Consider the following 17936-nt stretch of genomic DNA (forward strand, 5'->3'; position numbering starts at 1 on the left):
TTTCTGTTTACTGCAGGGACGGAAAAGCATTTTCTATAGTGCTAGGAATTCTCTCAGATTAAAAAATAGCATCTTGTTGCTGGATTAGGCATAATTGTTGTGGACTTAGTACCCACTGTAGCTTGTGGAGAGAATCAGGCCACGAGGACTTGCGGCCCTGGCATGGAACTCTTGATGGCATGTGCAAAAGCCATTTGAGCAAAAAGGTTCACATCATGGGCCTATTTTATTACCAGTTAGCTCAACCACCTGGTTCATGGCCTACATGAGATCTAGTTAGGATCTAGCTCATTATTTAATATTTACTTCAAAACTAACAGCATCTTCATACTTTCTTTTTTACGTTTACGTCTTCGTTCAGTTTAGCAATTTTCCTGTGATTGTCTAAATAGAGATGTTTCTGTCCTAGGGAAAAAAAAAAAAAACCTCATTAAGTTCTTTGACATGCATTAGCTGATAAAACCATAGTCAAGTGTTAGAAAATATTTCTAAATATTTTAGAATTTCTAAATATCTAAAATATTTCTAAATATCTAAAATATTTCTGATTTCATTGCATCTTGTATTCTTCATTGGAAAATTCCCGAGGACTGATTTTCTCCTTATTCTAGATTTTTAAAAAAGTAAGCCTATGAGAAAAACCCCAAAATTATTTTCTCTGTTCATTCTGTGTCTATAGTTAGCTAATTGCTATAGACTTAATGCTTGTGTCCCCCCACCCAAATTCATATGTTGAAATCCTAACCCCCAATACGATAGTACTAGGAGGTGTAGCATTTGGCAGGTGATTAGGTCATGAGGGTGGAGTCCTCATGAATGGGGTTTAGTGCCATTATGAAAGAGACCCCACAGAGCTCCCTCACCTTCTGCCATGTAAGGACGCAGCAAAAAGATGGCCTTCTGTGAATCAGGAAGCAGAGTCTCACCAGACACCGAATCTGCTGAAGCTTTACTCTTGGACTTCCCAGTCTCCAGAACCGTGAGAAATAAATGTTAGTTGTTTCAGCCCCGCAGTCTGTGGTATTTTTTTATACGCACCCCAGATGACCTAAGACATCAGTAAAGCACCATTTTTATTTTTATGTTCTGCATTTGGAGTTTGGCCATATACTATTACTCTATGGTCATTGTGAGGCCGTCAAAACTTCCACTCCTTCTGTAATGACCTGAGACTTTTATTGTGGTGTCACTGTGCAGAGATGATTGTTCTGATGCCTTCCTGCTTAATCTCCCAGCCTCTGTATTTGTATTCTATGAGGTGGGAATGACGCTTGTATTAGAGAGTTATTCTGTTAATTAAGGGGCGATACATAAAGCACAGGCACACGGAGGACTCTTCCATAATTCTCTTTCTCTTCTCCCATCTGCTCTGGGTACCTTCCCCAGAGTGGACGTTTCTGGGGGTGCTTTTTCTACTTTTAATTTGGGTGAATTTCTGTGGTTCATTTACTCCAATCTTTGTATGTTTACATGTATTTCCTTCTTTTTCCAGTTTCAGATTTCTGAAGGCTCCTAAAAATTTTTCTTCCTCCGTTTTTACCTTCTGTTTTATGATCTTCCTGTCTACTTACTTCTTTCTTTGTCTTGACTTTACCTCCTTCAATCATAAGCCTTAATTAGAAAATATTAGTGTTGGCTGTTTATGTAAGAATTTTTTGTGCACTAGAAGAGAGATTTCAGCTTTATAAATACTATAGGACATTTCAAATAGAGCCTGAAACCCTCAGAGCTTTAGTCATCTTCCAGACCTCTGGTCAATAAATCTTACCAACGTGAAATGAAAGTTGAGTCACACTTCTGTGTTTCGTTGTTGCCTTAGTATAATGAAAGCTACTGTTTTGTGGCTTTTATGCTATTGAAATAGAAACTGCTCAACCTCAAGACTCTTGGGCTGGAAGACCATCATACCTTTACCACCATCTGTACTAATGCCCATGGGTTAAGACTCCGTGCTTCCACAGCAAGGGATGCGGGTTCAGTTCCCTGGTCAGGGGGAACTAAGATACCGTATGCCGCTCTGTGCGGCCAAAAGAAAAAAAAAAATGCTCATGCTGTCTGACCACTAGTTTAATAAGGAGGGCACTGTGTGTTTTTCTCTTTCATAAGAAGTACTTGTTTGTTGCAAAATTAGCCTAACATCTTGCTTTTGCAAAAACCCATTGAAGTCCATATTTTTGTGGACAGTGTCTCATGCTCACGTGGAATAGCTGTCTTCTACCCAAATCCATAATAAACCCAACTTCCAAAGCCATTACCTGAAGTTCCCTTTTGCTTGTTTCATCTATGTTTCATTAAAAACATTCATGTAGCACAACAAGAAGAAAGCAATGTCTGTGCCTCTTTTTAAATAGGGATTTGCTTTTAGTAAGTTGATTCCTCTGAGCTCTCAGTTATATTTTTCATAGTCCTAATAGGAGCTTCCTAAAATATCTTCTATTGTACCAGGTATAAGGTAGATAACAAGTTTGATAACCCCAAAGAGACTTGCCTTAAATAATGTAAACAGAGAGGGAGATGGAAATAATCAATCAAGGCATGAGGAGAGACCGTAAGGACAAGGTTTCTCATTCTAAACTCTCCTGCTCTCTCCAGCCCACACGTGTTTAGGATAAATACCTTCTTCTCCTTCTGTATTTGACAGTAGCTACAGATTCCTTTTGAAGGTCGGATTTGAACAATTGAGTAGGCATGAATTTTCATTTTTAAAAGCCAAAGTTAGAGAACACTTTTCTTCTTTTTTTAAAAAATTTTTATTGGAGTATGGTTGATTTACAATGTTGTGTTAGTTTCAGGTACACAACAAAGTGAGTCAGTTATACGTATACATATATCCATTCTTTTTTAGATTCTTTTCCCATATAGGTTATTACAGAATATTGACTAGAGTTCCCTCTGCTATACAGTAGGTCCTTATTAGTTATCTATTTATATATAGTGTGTATATGTCAATCCCAATCTCCCAATTTATCGCCCCCTCCATTTCCCCTTTGGTACCATAAGTTTGTTTTCTACATCTGTGATCCTATTTCTGTTTTGTAAATAAGTTCATTTGTACCATTTTTTTAGATTCCACATATAAGTGATATCATATGATATTTGTCTTTCTCTGTCTGACTTACTTGACTTAGTATGGTAATCTCTAGGTCCACCCATGTTGCTGCAAATGGCATTATTTCTTTTTTTATGGCTGAGTAGTAGTATTCCATTGTATATATGTACCACATCTTTATCCATTCATTGGTTGATGAGCATTTAGGTTGCTTCCATGTCTTGGCTATTGTAAATAGTGCTGCAATGAACATTGGGGTGCATGTGTCTTTTTGAATTATGGTTCTGTATCTAGAGAACACTGTTAAACGACATTCTTGAGTTGTCAGTACTGATGGGTGCTAAACTGGGATTATCATGCACAACCTGTGTAAACATAAACGCATTACAGCTGATGAGATAACATATTTAAGAGTTTTTTCATCATTATCCTTTCCTGATCATTTTTTTCCCCAAAATATTTTAAGATGGTTGTGCATGATTCTATACATCAAAATGTAAAGGTCATAGTTAAGTAGTGTAACAAAGGATTAAGTGTCTAATTCTTTATTTTTATTAATTGTCAAGGGTTACTTATTTAATCTTAAGTATTTACAGATAGATCAAAATAATAATGAAGAAATGTCTTCTTTAAATGGATAAAAACCAGTTCAAGACTGCTAGCCTGGGGATGCAGTTGGAGTCGTTGACTAATAATGTATTTAAGGAAATGCCCTAAGTATCCTGAGCCATTTCCTTCATTGGGCAAAGGACAGATGTCCAAGGCCATCACTGCTCTAGGAGGGCAGTTAGTTTTGTCACTTCTCTTATACCTGCATGCTTTGAGCATAGCGGGCAGTGATTATTGTTAACATCCATGCAAGCTTACTAAGTGACAGGAAAGGTAGTAAGCTCTGTGCATGCATGAAGTCTCTTAAATGCTTGGTGATAGTCAAGGGAGTAAATAAATGAATGGTCATTGCTTCCAGCTTCCAACACAAGAAAAAGCTCTTTTACTCAGCTAGTTAAGTAGGTCTAGATATTTATGGGAATTCCAGTATTTTTTCTTCATGAGTGAATTATGACAACATCCTTGACATCTATTGATGTTAATATTCAAATTGAGTTGATAATGTTAAAAAGTGCTGTTTTCTGACATATTTGATGTTTAATCACTTTATAATATACTACAATCCAAGTAAAGATCTTTCTCGAAAAAGACATTAAATAAACACAGTTGTAACAACATTGTAATATGAATTAATTCAAGAACTATTTAAAAAATCCCCATTTAACCTAATATCATTATTATCTGGAGAACAGATTAATGATTTGTAATTTTCTGATGATTAAATTCTTTCAAGTTTGATGTTCTCATATATCATTAGAATGAGTGTGCCACTTATAAAATATTAATTATTCATAATACCCAAGAATTATATCTGCTTTATTCTTTTATTATAACTGTCCTGAATAAATCAACCCATGATAATTACTTTATATACTCAACCTGATTGAACAAAGATGGCAACCTATTGTGGGTTTTTATAGCACGTATATCATAAAAGTTTTACTAGTGCATCATATAATTATTCAAACCACAACGAAGGGCATGCCTACTAAAATACCTTCATTTATAGCCCATGATTCTGGTTACAAATACTTAAACACACACTACTGATTTCGTAGGGTTTTATGTAGCTTCTGTATTGGTTTATCTAGAATTCAGTTTTCTTCAAAACAGGAACTATGTCTTTTGAATGTCATTAATTAGTCGTGAGAACAGCACAAACTAAGTGAATACTATCTTTTCTTATGTATTATAGAAGGATAATGTTTACGAAATTCTTTAAGTGGTTTCGTTCCTCAGGCTTTCCTAACACTATCCAGCTAACTTATAGCCAAAAATAAAATGGATAATTCGTAATATTCTAAGTAAAATTTTCTTTTAAGGCTTAACAAACATTTGTTGCTAAACCTATGCTATGTTTACCGTCTTTGTAGAGGTAATATTCAACAATATGTCTCAAAATATTGAAAGCACCCATTATTAAATATCCTGTGAAAACACTTATACCCTGTCATTGACAATCCAATTAAATTCCTTTAAATTTCTTTTTTTTTAATTGAAGTATAGTTGATTTACAATGCTGTGTTAGTTTCAGGTGTACAGCACAGTGATTCAGTTACGCATATATATGTAAATCTGTTCTTTTTCAGATTAGTTTCCCTTATAGGTTATTATAAAATATTGAGAATAATTCCCTGTGCTATACAATAGGTCCTTGTTGTAAATTCCTTTAAATTTCTTATTTTTATTTTGGAAAATACCTACAAGGATCCCATGCCAAATGAAAACAGGATCTTGTTAAGGGATTGCGGGAAATTTCTGTTTTGTATTTGTGTTGTTTTAACATAGCATCTGCAATAGTGTAATACAAATATTTCTAACATATTTAACTGCATGTTAAACTGATTACCTGTATATGTCCTTAATTACTGCCATTTATACTGCTCTAGAGATCACTTACAATGTCACTCTTCAAATTTCACATGACACTGAAAATGGCATTTGGTTTCAGAAATGTCTAGCAGAGCATGGGGTCACCTGAGGGCTTGGGAGGGGTACTTCGAGACTCGGTTTAAGGATTCTTTGTGTGTGTGTCTGTTTAACGCCCAGCACCTGTTCTTCCTGGAGCCTACCAGCAAAGCCATTCTCAAGGGTATGGGTACATGCATCAGACCAGCTTGTCATCCATGAGGTCAATGCAGCATTCACCAAATCTAGTAAGTGCCCATTTGAAGCGTTCCTCCTTCCCTGGTCTTCATATTTTATCTCCAGAATGTAAATGCACATAGAATACAGTTGAATTGAATAGGGTACATGTTTTATATAAAGGGTAAATGATGATGTGTTGCATTTTTACAGGCTTCCCTAAGGAAGTGGAAGACATATAGGGGTAGACCGTTGAGAAGGGGAGGCACGATGAGAAAACATGCAAACAGTAAAACATACAAAGACTCTACCAGTACCATAACCTCATTGTTATCTCATGATTGGAAGTTGTCAACTACGGTCTTCATTCAGTAAAAAAAGCACAAATATCTGGTCACGTTAACTAGTGAATCAGAATGGCCACTGAGAGCTAAATGACACAGCCAGCATATGTCTTTGAGTCCTCCTCTGGAAATCTTGGAGTGCTGATTCATTCACTGAATGTAAGGCTTGGAAGCAGTGTTCCGGGTCATTTAGTCAAATGTGGCATCTTAGGCTGAAATTGCTTCTCCAGGCTTCCGACACAGTCCCTTGGCCTTCGCCTGTGCACTTAGAAAGAGGTGGCCCTTCTAAGCTTGTAAAATACCTTTTTTAAAATGTATTTTTGTTGAAGTGTAGTTGACTTACAATATTATATTAGTTTCAGGTGTACAACATAGTGATTTGGTGTTTTTATGGATTATGCACCATTAAAGTTATTATAATATTGACTGTTTTTCTGGGCTATACGTCACACGTCTGTGACCTACTTATTTTTTATAACTGGTAGTAAGGTATCTTTATTCACTCTAAAGTTCTTTGCATCTCAGCCAGTTTCCTCAGTCTATGATTGATTTTGAGATTGTCTGATATCATTAGCTAAACTCTTGGCCTCAAATGAAAACAAATATAGTAAAACTCATTTAAAAAATTTCCTCATTATAACAAGGACTTAATTATATGTACTTAAATATTCAGGACATTTATATGCTAGATTTCTATCACTGTGATACAAAAACCTATTGAGTATATTATGGATTTTTTCTTTTATTTGTTTTAAATATTTTTAAGAGGAAACAAAAATTTTTAGTCAAGTTCATTACCTCTGCCAGGAGACCGACGGTAGTGATTTGGCAGTGACTTGGACCTGTCTGCCACTATGGTGGGTTTTGTTCTCTGAAGAATGTGGAGAATCTACATAATCTAAGGTGTCTGGGCTTATCTGAAGCTGGGGGAGTGGCTTTACTGCTTCAGAGCTTACTTTTTGACGGGCTAGCTATTGTATTTAGCGGCTTGCTCTGGCCCCCAGTATTACGTCTTTTGCCAGACTAGTAACCTTGAGATGAACACAGTCAGGACAGACAGTACGCTCTGGTTTGCAGGACTCCAGAAATAGATGTGCTTGGGAAGATTCCTGATAGTTACTTTATGCGTGGGTTGGTTTGTTGCGACCCGCATTTGCGGCTGTGACTATCTTGGTGTCCATCGTGTGACCCCGTCTTTCCCTCTTCAGAGGACCTACCGAGCCATGTACGATTACAGTGCCCAGGATGAAGATGAAGTCTCCTTCAGGGATGGCGACTACATCGTCAACGTGCAGCCCATCGACGACGGCTGGATGTACGGCACGGTGCAGAGAACTGGGAAAACCGGGATGCTTCCGGCGAATTACATTGAGTTTGTTAATTAATCATTTTTCCTTGCCCTTTGAGCTTTGTTCTAATGTACACTAAACGTAATCTTTTTAAAAGGTAGAAGATACTTTTAAGACAACTTGGCAGTTATTTTACAGTAATCTATCCTTCCTTTGACAATTAGACACGCAGGTACCAGGAAGAAGGAATGACTTCTGGGCTGAAAACAGCAGCATTTTCGGTAATTCGTATAAACAAAATAATTAGGTCTGGAGACCTGGTGCTGCTAATTGTGTTAATGTTTTCCTTTGATTGGCTATCGTGAACCCTTCTGGGGAAATGTATTTTTGTAGACTTTAATAGAGACGTTGATTGTCCCTTAAATGTCACAAGTATATGAAATTTCTTAGCTGTCCCTTTGGAATCACCAGAAGCCAGTCCTCTTAATTCAGCAACACAGCCGATAATTTAAAAACCATTTAGCTTTTGAGTCACGAGGCAATTTCCAATTCAAGTGAAAATTGCCTAAATATATTAAATGTAAGCAGTGGCAGAATGACAGTTTGGTTAAAATTATATTGACTGGTGGCCTTAGGGATCTAGAAACTTCTACCGAACAAAGAAATTTCCTTGTTCCCTGGGCCAACTTGGGTCTGTTTATTTCTCATTTGTACCGAGGTGTATCCTACTCTCCATTTACATTCTATGGACCTAAGTATATGCTTGGCTGCCTAGAATGTCAGGACCAAATTACTTCACAGCTACTCTACAAAGGGCAAATTTTAAGGTCATCTATATTATTTCCCTGATACTAATAGCCTTTACCCTGTTGCATGTCATGTAGGTTCAAGCTTCTGTAACATAGGCAGCTGCACTGCCTGTTCCTGTTATTAAAACAAAAAGTGTGGCCGATATCTAAAAGCCCTTTCCTCTAGTTGCCAGCTCATCAGAAAAACATAACTTGAAAAGTTGCTTGAGATTCTCTTGCCGCATTGCACTCTAGTTTTGAAGGATTTACACCTTAGGAAATAGATGTATACTCTAGCAAATAAGTGATTTAGGTGTTTATTGAACAGCTTTCATTAACTTAATGCCGCTATTGATTTAAAAGCAAAGAAAACTTCATAAAAGCCAGTTACAAAGTCGGAATACAAAGTGTGCTGGGGGAAGCCAGCGAACAAAAGATTACCAGCTCCGCACACAGAGACAGGTGATCTGGTTTCTTATTTGGGAAAATGGTATTCAGATTCTGGAATGGGAATCTAGCCACTAAAACCGCTTAATGAAAAGACTTCCTTTCCACTTTCTGGTTTTTATTTTGTAAATCACATCCAGGGGTGAGATTGGGATGTCACCAGAGATTTGAGGTACAGGCCCAACAGGTTGTTCATTTAAAAAGAGATCGTTGTCACATTTTCATTTCCAAATGAGTGACATTGCAGGCTCTGGCTGGATTCACAGCCGTGACCGTCATGTCGTGAAGTTTAACCTGGAGTCCACAGTCAAGATCACTGGAGAGACTAAGGTCCATCAGCAACTCTGTGTTTTTCTGACCATGCCCTTAGTGATACTTGCAACAGGGTAGCAGTCATGTAGGGCCTGACTCTATAGCTGTAATGAAACTGAAAAAGTAAAGTTACAAAAATGTAATCAAATGTATGGGCCTTGGGGCTTTCTGCCTTAATAATATATTCAAAGAAATTAACAAAATATGCTGTAAAACATCTTTTACTGAAATGTTTATTGGTCCAAAGGCAAATGTTAATTCATTTACACCTTTGAAAAGTAAGCACATCATTTTGAAAATCTGTAGTCTTATTTTCATCGGGCTAAAAGAGTAATTAAATAAGGTTTATTGCATTCAAGCTGCATCTACATGACACTGATGTAAAATTGAAAAGGGAAAAATTCAGGCAAATAACTAGAGATTTTTTGAGGGGGTTTTACATATTACCACATAGCCAGCTTAGCTGATTTTCTGTCATTGAAATGACCAGTTGTGATTCATCTGATTAAACCCCATATCGATCTTGGTGTCTTATACAAAAACCTGCAAAGACAAGCGGAACTTGCAATATTCTTGCAAAAATTTCTGTGCATTGAAACTGAGGGCAATAAGCTTGCTTATTAATTTTATTATACCATTAAGTAAATATTTAAGATTCACCCAGACAGACTACTTTTTTGTGATTATAAAAGAGTAGTTGTTGATTAAATTTGCAGAGGAAATGTAAGACGGGTACAATTTTTGATAAATAGCACATTTATAGGAAGCTCAAAGGAGACCGATTTGAAATGATGATTATAATCGGGGAAGTAACCATAAAGTAACAGCTTGATGTTTCATTGTTTTTCCTCATCCACTGATTTCAAAATCAGATTCACTGAATGTAAACGTCAATACTTATTTGGGGAATAATTCTCCTAAAATGTTAAGCCTCACATAATGTTTGCATAGTAAAATGTTTCTCCTTCCCAGCCTTCAGGAGTTAAGATCGGATCAGAATTTAACTAGAGAGCAGTTATTTTACAATAAAGACTGAGGGAGGACCAGTTGCACATGTTCCCGATGCTATGATTTGATAGTGTTGTCACCATTACTAAAGCCTGTCAGGATATTAAGCATCTCAGCAGAAACATAGGAAACAATAGATGTATAAAACCAAAGCGCTATTTTTACAGCATCATTTTCAAAACTGTGTTCTCGGACAACTTCTCCCCTTTCCACACTCCCCCTCTCGCCTTCGATTTGGCAGCGGGCAGATGCTACATATAACGCTGACAGCACAAGGATGGTTTCAAAAACAATCCTTTTAAAAATCAAGTTAAAGAAGACTGTGTATGTGCCTGAGACAGAGAGCATGCACCTGATTTTCTAAATGTGTTCTCAATCCTGATAAAAGCACACGGGCAGTTTGATACGCTTTTCAAAGTTCCGAAAACACAACTGTACGTGGATCATCTCTCTCTTGAGAAGAGCATGGCAACAGAATACATTGCTTTTGGCGTAAGTTTTTGTAGTAGGCGTTTTTACTAATTCTCGTTCTCTGGGAGAGCTTTCTATTTCTAACCTGTGGCAAGACAGAGTCTTCATGTCTTCTTGTTATTGTTTACACATCCGCAGTGTAGCCCACTTTGAAATATTCATCTGGTTGTCAGATCTCCGCGCTGTCCCCGCATCTTCTCAGGCCTCCCCCACCTCAGACACCACACAGGAATTTGCAAGCACAGTTCCCAGGAGCACCCTGTATGAACATGGATGCGATTAGACCAGCCCCTCTCTTGCCACCAGGTTCATTGCATGAGGATGACGAAGACGCCTTTTCGCCAGTCTCGCCACAGTCTTTCTTTCCTTATCCTCCATGTTGAGCTAGACAACACTCTGGGATTTGGGAAGCAGACTTTTCTAAACACACAGTGGAAGCTCAAGGTGCACCTCTTTTTCAGGTTTGTCCATCTCCAGTAGAATGTTTTTAATGAAAAGATAAAGAAAATGTGTGTGATCCTTTAATAACACCTCCCTATATAAAGTGGATATATTAATAGTTTATACCAAAATTATAATACAGAGATATAAAAAATATATAGGTGCCTTTATGATTACCCTTGTTTATTCACTATGGTCTTGAAAAGAAAACCAAGCAAGCAAGCTTCTGCCTATTCTATAGTAATATTTTATTATATGATTGGTATTTTTTATGGTGGGGAAGTGAGATGCTCCTGACAGATACGAAAGGTGATAGATGATTGTATTTTACCTCTAGAGGTTTAGAAAATACTGACTTCTTCCGTCTATTTCTGAAAGGTTCTTTGTGGATTTATATATAGTTGAGATGCATAAACATTAACTTTAGGCTTGAGATTTAAAATACCTATTGTAAGATAGAAGAGTTATGTTATGAGGCTGAATTCATTACATAAGATGAAATTCACTTCATAAATTCATTATACCTTAGCTATTTGCTTCTGATAATCTGAAAGTGGCTAGAGTACGGTTGTTTGGGGTAACTCGACATGGAGGTGAGAAAGCTTTGGTTAATAAGAAGCTGTGTAAACCAAGTTAAGAATGCTAAAATGAAGGTCTCTTTCTGAAGTATTCCGTGCCCATTAGGGTTCTTTCCAGGCACTGCCAACCAGTGCTGATCCAAAAAAGGCAAGACGCTGTACGATGCTTCTGTGGCCATCATTCCCTGATCCGCAAGCCTGGAAGGATCCCTAAGGCACACCTCCTCCCCAGTTGTCCATGTTACTTCAGTATCTTCGTGGGAATTCCATAGGCTTTTTGTGTTTGATATGTGGTATTCAATTTGCATAGTATATACTTCTTTGTAATCCAGTTGCTGTTAAGAATGATTTATTTTAAAGGAAAAGAGAAAACTGCATCATAGTTCCCTTCCTCGGTGTTCGTACAACGAACTGCTGAGCATTTAGAAGCAGCACCGAGTGTGTTACAGGAGGGGTGTGGAACCGTTGGTCTTTGACCTGTGATTAAAACCCCAAATTGAATCATTGTGCAGATTGGCTTCTCTTTGCCTCAAAATATGTAGAATTGTGGTTGATGATTAATTTGCAAGATTGTACTAACTTTGAGAGCATACAGTTTTACAGGAAACGCTTCATGTTTTTAAAATGAAGGGGCTTACAGAACAATACAATGTTATTAATATAATCTGGCTTTTGTTATGCAAATTGTTAACACCAGCTATTAAAATATATTTTAGTAGAAATGCTTTAATTCATGTTTTTTTCCTCTACACTGTGAATCTTTAAGCCTTGGTGGACTAGAGCAACATCGTGCTGCCCAAAGGACTAACCTATGCAAACTAGTTCACATTTTAGTGGATGTCACAGGAATTGTGTAACAAGACGTTATTTCCCCCTGCATAATGTACAGCGGCATTGAAATAACACATTAAGCCTAGCATCATGTATGTATAGATAGTTACTCACAAACCCCTCACGGCTACCATAATCATTAGTATTACCATTCGTTTAAGAGCAGATCGCTGATTTATCTGTTAAAACGACGTCAACGATGTCAGAACAAGAATGACAGATGGATGCATCGGCCTTGGCTTCCAAGTGGTCCCTGCAAGTGTTCTCCTGTGATAGAACCGCGTTCTCAGATGCGCTCTCTCCAGGGTATTATTATTCTGTGTCTTCTTTCTGTATTTGTAAAACATGATAACGCTTTAATTTCCTATCTCTACACATTCGGTTTGCTTAAATAAATGCAGGATATAACAAAATGGTTCCACTTGTTGGTTCTCACCTTGGTTTCTTGGAGCAGGGGTCATTGATAACACCCTGGGTATGGGTTTATCGAGACAACTCACGTCAAATGGCCTCGAAGGTCTGTGGTGGCCTCAGTGCACTAACCTTGGTGAGTCATTCAGAATGTGTCTTCTTCCCCCAAATAAACGTAGCTTTAAATGATAACAATATTATGCTTTTGCAAGCTCAGTCTCCTTCTGATTTTATATCAGAGTGCTATAGTAATACATCATCGTAGTTCACCTCTTTCAAGATTAAATTCCTCATATATCCTCAATAGTACAGTTTTAATTTTCTTGTATTTGTAAGATGAAAGAAACAGCTTGCAGCAAAGAATAGGAAGTGCACAAACGGAGTGCATGAAACAGGGAGATGCTCTGATTTCCCAGCTCAGAATGGCTCATTTATCATAGAGGAGAATTGCTTTCTTCCTGTTTCCCATAGTTGGAAAAAGTGAGTTACTTCCTTTTTTGCCCTCATATAAATCTGCTGAGACTAGGATTTTAGCTTTATTGTGTTATCTTGTAGAAGTTCCTCTTTGATGGTGCCTAAACCCTCCTAATTGTAAACTGATAAACTCTGCTGATGACACATTTAGTACTCTTGCTTATAGAGTAAACACGCTTCATAATCTTGAATTTTGTGTTTCTCATATTCCAAAAGTATGAAATGAATATTTGTATGATATTAATCAGCAAACATACTGATAATATTTCAAATGACAAAACAGCTTGCTCATTTATTTATTTGAAGAATTTACTTTTTTTTCTCTCTCTCGAAGTTTTTTTTCCCCACCATGCTCACAGATTTTACTCTTTGGAACCCAACCCACAGAGAAATGAGTAACTTAGTAAGATTTTTTTTTTTCTGAATTAAAATAATTTAGGTTTAGGATAAACTATGCTTATGTTTTTATTAACTTAAAAATTTGTGAAGTTAGTTGTACGGGTAATTGAGACATACGTGACCACTAGAAGTCTACCAAAGTAACTTTTTACAAAAATACTTATACATAATAAATTGAAAAGTAGATAAAAGGAAAGTTTTGTTCCTTTCTTTATGTAATTTGCTTCTCCTAAGCAGGGGGATTGAATAGAGTTTTGTGATGGCAGAAAACTGGATATGGTCCAAGTGTGAACTTCAACCCCTTTCTGAAGTTCTAAGCAAAATTCTCAGGCCTTTGTCCATTTATATTTGTACTTGGGAGCAGCAGAGTTCTGATGAAAAATAGAATGAGAAAATGGGTTTAAAGGGTGAAAAGTCAGTATTAGAACAAAGGACCCGGTTACTGATTTTGTATTTATACTGTGGCATTTTGATCTTTGCTTTCACTTTTTAAAAAAAGTAGCAAACATGAAAGAGAATAATAGACTAAAATAGAGAAATTAGCAAAATCTGAACGGCTGTTATTTCACTTGAGAAAATAAGGAACTTTTCTGCATTCCAAATTTAGTTACTCAATTGCTTTTAAAATGGACTCGTTTCTGGTTCTTGAGCCAGCCCACTTTTTCCAGAGGGTTTCTACCCAAGGCCACGTGGCCCTTATTAACTTCTGTTATCTCGCCACTCATGACAGGCAGCTGGATGGAGGTGACCCATCTATAGCATGCCCAGGAGCCCTTGATAGGAGCCTCACAAGAACTTTGCCCAACAGGAATGATGGTCACTGAACCTGTCCACGTCTCCCTGAGAAGCCCAAGTTCACAGTATAGAGCAGGTTGGTTAACTGGTCTGATTATTAAAAGCTAAAAGACATAGAGAAAGGAGGAGGAAGTCAAGAGTAAGCAGAGCTGTGAGTAAGCAGAAAGCATGAGATGGGGAAAGATCATGAGATGGGGAAAAGATATTTAGGACAGATGGAGCCAAAAATAAAGTGGATGGTTGGTGGTGGCACGAGCCCTGGAGATGGGAAGACACTGATTCTTGCTAACGGCGGCCCCTGAGAGTAGGGAGCCCCAGCCCCTGCTGCAGAGGAAGCGGCCACACTCCATGTCAGATGCTCAAGGTTCTATCCTGGTCCTGCTGCCAATGTGAGGCCACCTCCCCCTGTCTCGATAAGGAACAAATTTCATGAATGTTGGAAACACTTGCAGGGTGTCCCCCAAACGAAAGACCAAGTGGCCAACGTGATTGAAATGCCAATTACATTTTTGCAGTTGAAATGTTCCAAGGTTGTCTTAAATAATTTTCTCTTGTTTTCTTTTATGATGCGACATATTACACCGTATACGTGCTACTGAAAACCACTTTAGTTAGAAGTTGTTTCCCTAGGCTCTATGAAGGGTATCAATAATTAATAACAGATGAATTTAACTTCAATCAGGGGGTTTGTACAAAGAAAGGATAGGGAGAGGAATGTTCTCATCAACTTCGAAGTGTTTGGAAAAGAACATGGGAACGACTGGGCCACCTTAGAGAGTGACTCAGGCACTGGTGTCCCAGTGACAAAAGCTGAATTGTTTTTGCAGAGCTTTCAGAAATACCTAATTCTTCCAGGTTTCCTCGGTGATAGTTCTTGATTAAGGTGGATGAAGCAGTAACTGTAACTTACTCACTCAGCATGGATTTATTCAATGCTTACGTGATTCAAGGAACAGAACACAGGAACTTTCGTATTATATTGGTAGAGGGGAGACTTACATTAAACAACCAATGATATGCATTTATCCACTTGTATACAGTTGTGTATACTTAATACAGTTAATTGTTTCATTGCAGTTTGAGAGATGTTGTGAAAGGAGAGCCTAGTGCTCCCTGAGTTCTTAGAGCTGGGCCGGGGTGACCTGTGGACTCGGCGCAGGGGAAGGTGTGGAAGACTTCTCTGAGGATCTGCTATTTGAACTGAGCTGAAAGCCGCACTGAGAGCTCAGTCCATCTAAGCCTTAGATGCGTGGGAAAGTTTAGTCACTGGCCGCTAATGATAGAAATACTCTAGTCTTCTGCCAGGTTTTAATTTAAATAGCAATGGCAGGCTTTCGTAATTTTCATTCAATTAAATTTTCATGAACAAAAGTTGGGGTATGCACGTGCACGAATATGTGTGCATGCCCTACCCTTTGGTTATTCTAATTATGACTTATTCCACTTCGAAAGTCAGCAGGTTGCAAAGAGTTAATTATACACACAAAGTTGGACAGATGTGGAATACTTCACTTCCTTTTTTGGATAATTGGTTATTATGTAGACTTTCCTGTGTCCTTACTTCCTCCTTGAGTATTTTTGGAAAGCATGTGCTTATTGGAGTTTACGGTCCTACAGTCTGCAGCAGAACCATTGATTAAAAATGCTGTTCTCTCCTGTTTTAGATTCCACAGGTTTGGGAATTGTCCTTCCATCTAATATGTGATATGAGTTAGATTTTCAACATTAACTGGACAACACAGGGAAAAATCACTCACAAAGCAAGATAGTTGTTGGTAATTATTTACAATAAGTCCTTGCTTGGAGGTAAATCATAGCTTTGTTTATAGAATTCTGGCAAGATTGTTGAACATCCGTCTCCTTTAAAAATCTGACAGTATGTTTGCACATTTTATCTGCGGTACCCTTGCCCCAGTTAAATTCATGATCGATAATACTTTGGATGTATTTGGCTCTCATAATGCTTGTGTGGGCACACTTTTTGATATTTATAAATACTTGCTGGCTGCATGTACATCTTTCTTTTAGAAAGGAGTGTTTTGACTTTCAAAATGGTGCCGCATAAAGCGATTTCTGAACTTCTACATCTTTTTGTTATGTTGCTTTTCTTCCAAAAAGCGTAGCTCTGATGATCCAACTACAGCCATCATATTTGTATTGTAACACAGTTTCTTTTGTTTACAACCATATGCCCACTGTTTTACATTCATTTTAGTGGGGTCGGGAGAAGAGGTGCCTGAAAACCCGGGGGACAAACTTGTTTTGTGTGACCCACCCAGTGGTCCAGGTGAATGTGGAAAGCATCTGCCTGCAGCCATCCTCCACCCAGAAAAACAAGGGACGGGCACGGGGAGATTTTTCTATCTTCCATGATTTAAGTCCTAGAAAGGTGTGAGAGTGGGGGAGAGGATGGCTCCTATGCTGATTTATTTTTCGAAGCAGGCAAATAAAAATGTTTATGGTATGAGAACATTATTATAGTATGTCAGCTCTTAGTATTATCGAAAGATTTCATGCCTGAAGGGTATTGAAACATTTCCAGAACTTCAAATGATATGCTACTTGATCATGACGGAGACCCTAAAATGGTAGTTTCATAATGTAGAATCCTTAAGAATTTGACAGAGTTAATTTAGTTATATTTCAGCACAGATCCAAGATCTACATTATGATTGATTGGGGTGGAGGGGAGTTATCGGCCAAAAGAAGTCCTGTACCAAAGATGACCGTGTCAGGTGAGTGAGTGAATACCTGTGGAACGGTAGCATCGCAGGAAAGAGAAGGAAAGACGTAGCTGGGGCAAGGGCAGATCTGAAGAGCCCAAGGCCTCACTTGGATGAAAGGTCAAAGTTTTTGCTTCAACTGGAATTGGGTCTTTCAAAATGATTCCAGTCTCAGGAGGTAGAGTTTCTCTGTGTTGGCCTTGGTTATCTTCCCATGTCTTTGCAGTTTTGTCATGTCCACAAAATAATGCCACACTCAGTTGTGTTGCTGAGCTTTTCTGGGGGAACGATGGATTTAGAAAGCATCTGGAAAATGCTGAAAGTTCACTTTGTGTGAGTACAAGTTGGGATGTAGTCTTTGAATTTAGTATTGTGTGATGCCCCAGCCTTTATATGGACGTTTTTTCCTTTAAAGTCTGAGAAAGCCATGTTAATCGGAGCGGAGCTGAGTAGGTCCCGCGTTAGGTAGAATTTGGGTGTCTCACATCTCTGAGAGGGACAAGTTTCAACCAGCAACATGCGTGCCCTTCCACACTTGTTGCCTTTGGACTCACAGGTTTTCAGGGGAGCAGAGACCTTCAGTCAAACCCCTACCGTCAGGAAGACATGGCATGATTGTCTCGTTTGTATTGATTGGAAGACCAGGGCCTGAGAAAGTTGGTGCCTCTATCATAATCTAATGGCTGGACTTTGAAGGGTGGATAAAAACCTAGCTCCTCTGTCTTCGATCATGGTGCCTCTCCCCTCACACAGTGTTGCTCTTGACGTCCGCTCTATCTGGTTCAGATGGCGAGGAGAAGAGTGAGCGCTTATCTGGAGCTGCCCTTCTTGTTCCTTTAATGTCCCAATACTGGCTCTGCTGCACAGCTGTGAGCGCTGAGG

The 17936-nt window shown here is 38.2% G+C and overlaps 1 protein-coding gene across 1 annotated transcript in view; it reads left to right on the top strand.

Moving 5' to 3' along the window:
- The window catches only part of NEBL (nebulette), a 111810-nt gene extending 99142 nt beyond the window's left edge, over positions 1-12668 (top strand). Inside the window, exons 26-27 of the mRNA XM_049705560.1 lie at positions 5708-5814; positions 7296-12668. Coding sequence (XP_049561517.1) covers positions 5708-5814; positions 7296-7472 — 284 coding nt within the window. The 3' untranslated portion in view covers positions 7473-12668. The remainder of the gene's footprint in view (positions 1-5707; positions 5815-7295) is intronic.
- Positions 12669-17936: the final 5268 nt, after the last annotated feature.

This window comes from Orcinus orca, chromosome 2 (assembly GCF_937001465.1).
Source record: "Orcinus orca chromosome 2, mOrcOrc1.1, whole genome shotgun sequence".
Taxonomy (NCBI): domain Eukaryota; kingdom Metazoa; phylum Chordata; class Mammalia; order Artiodactyla; family Delphinidae; genus Orcinus; species Orcinus orca.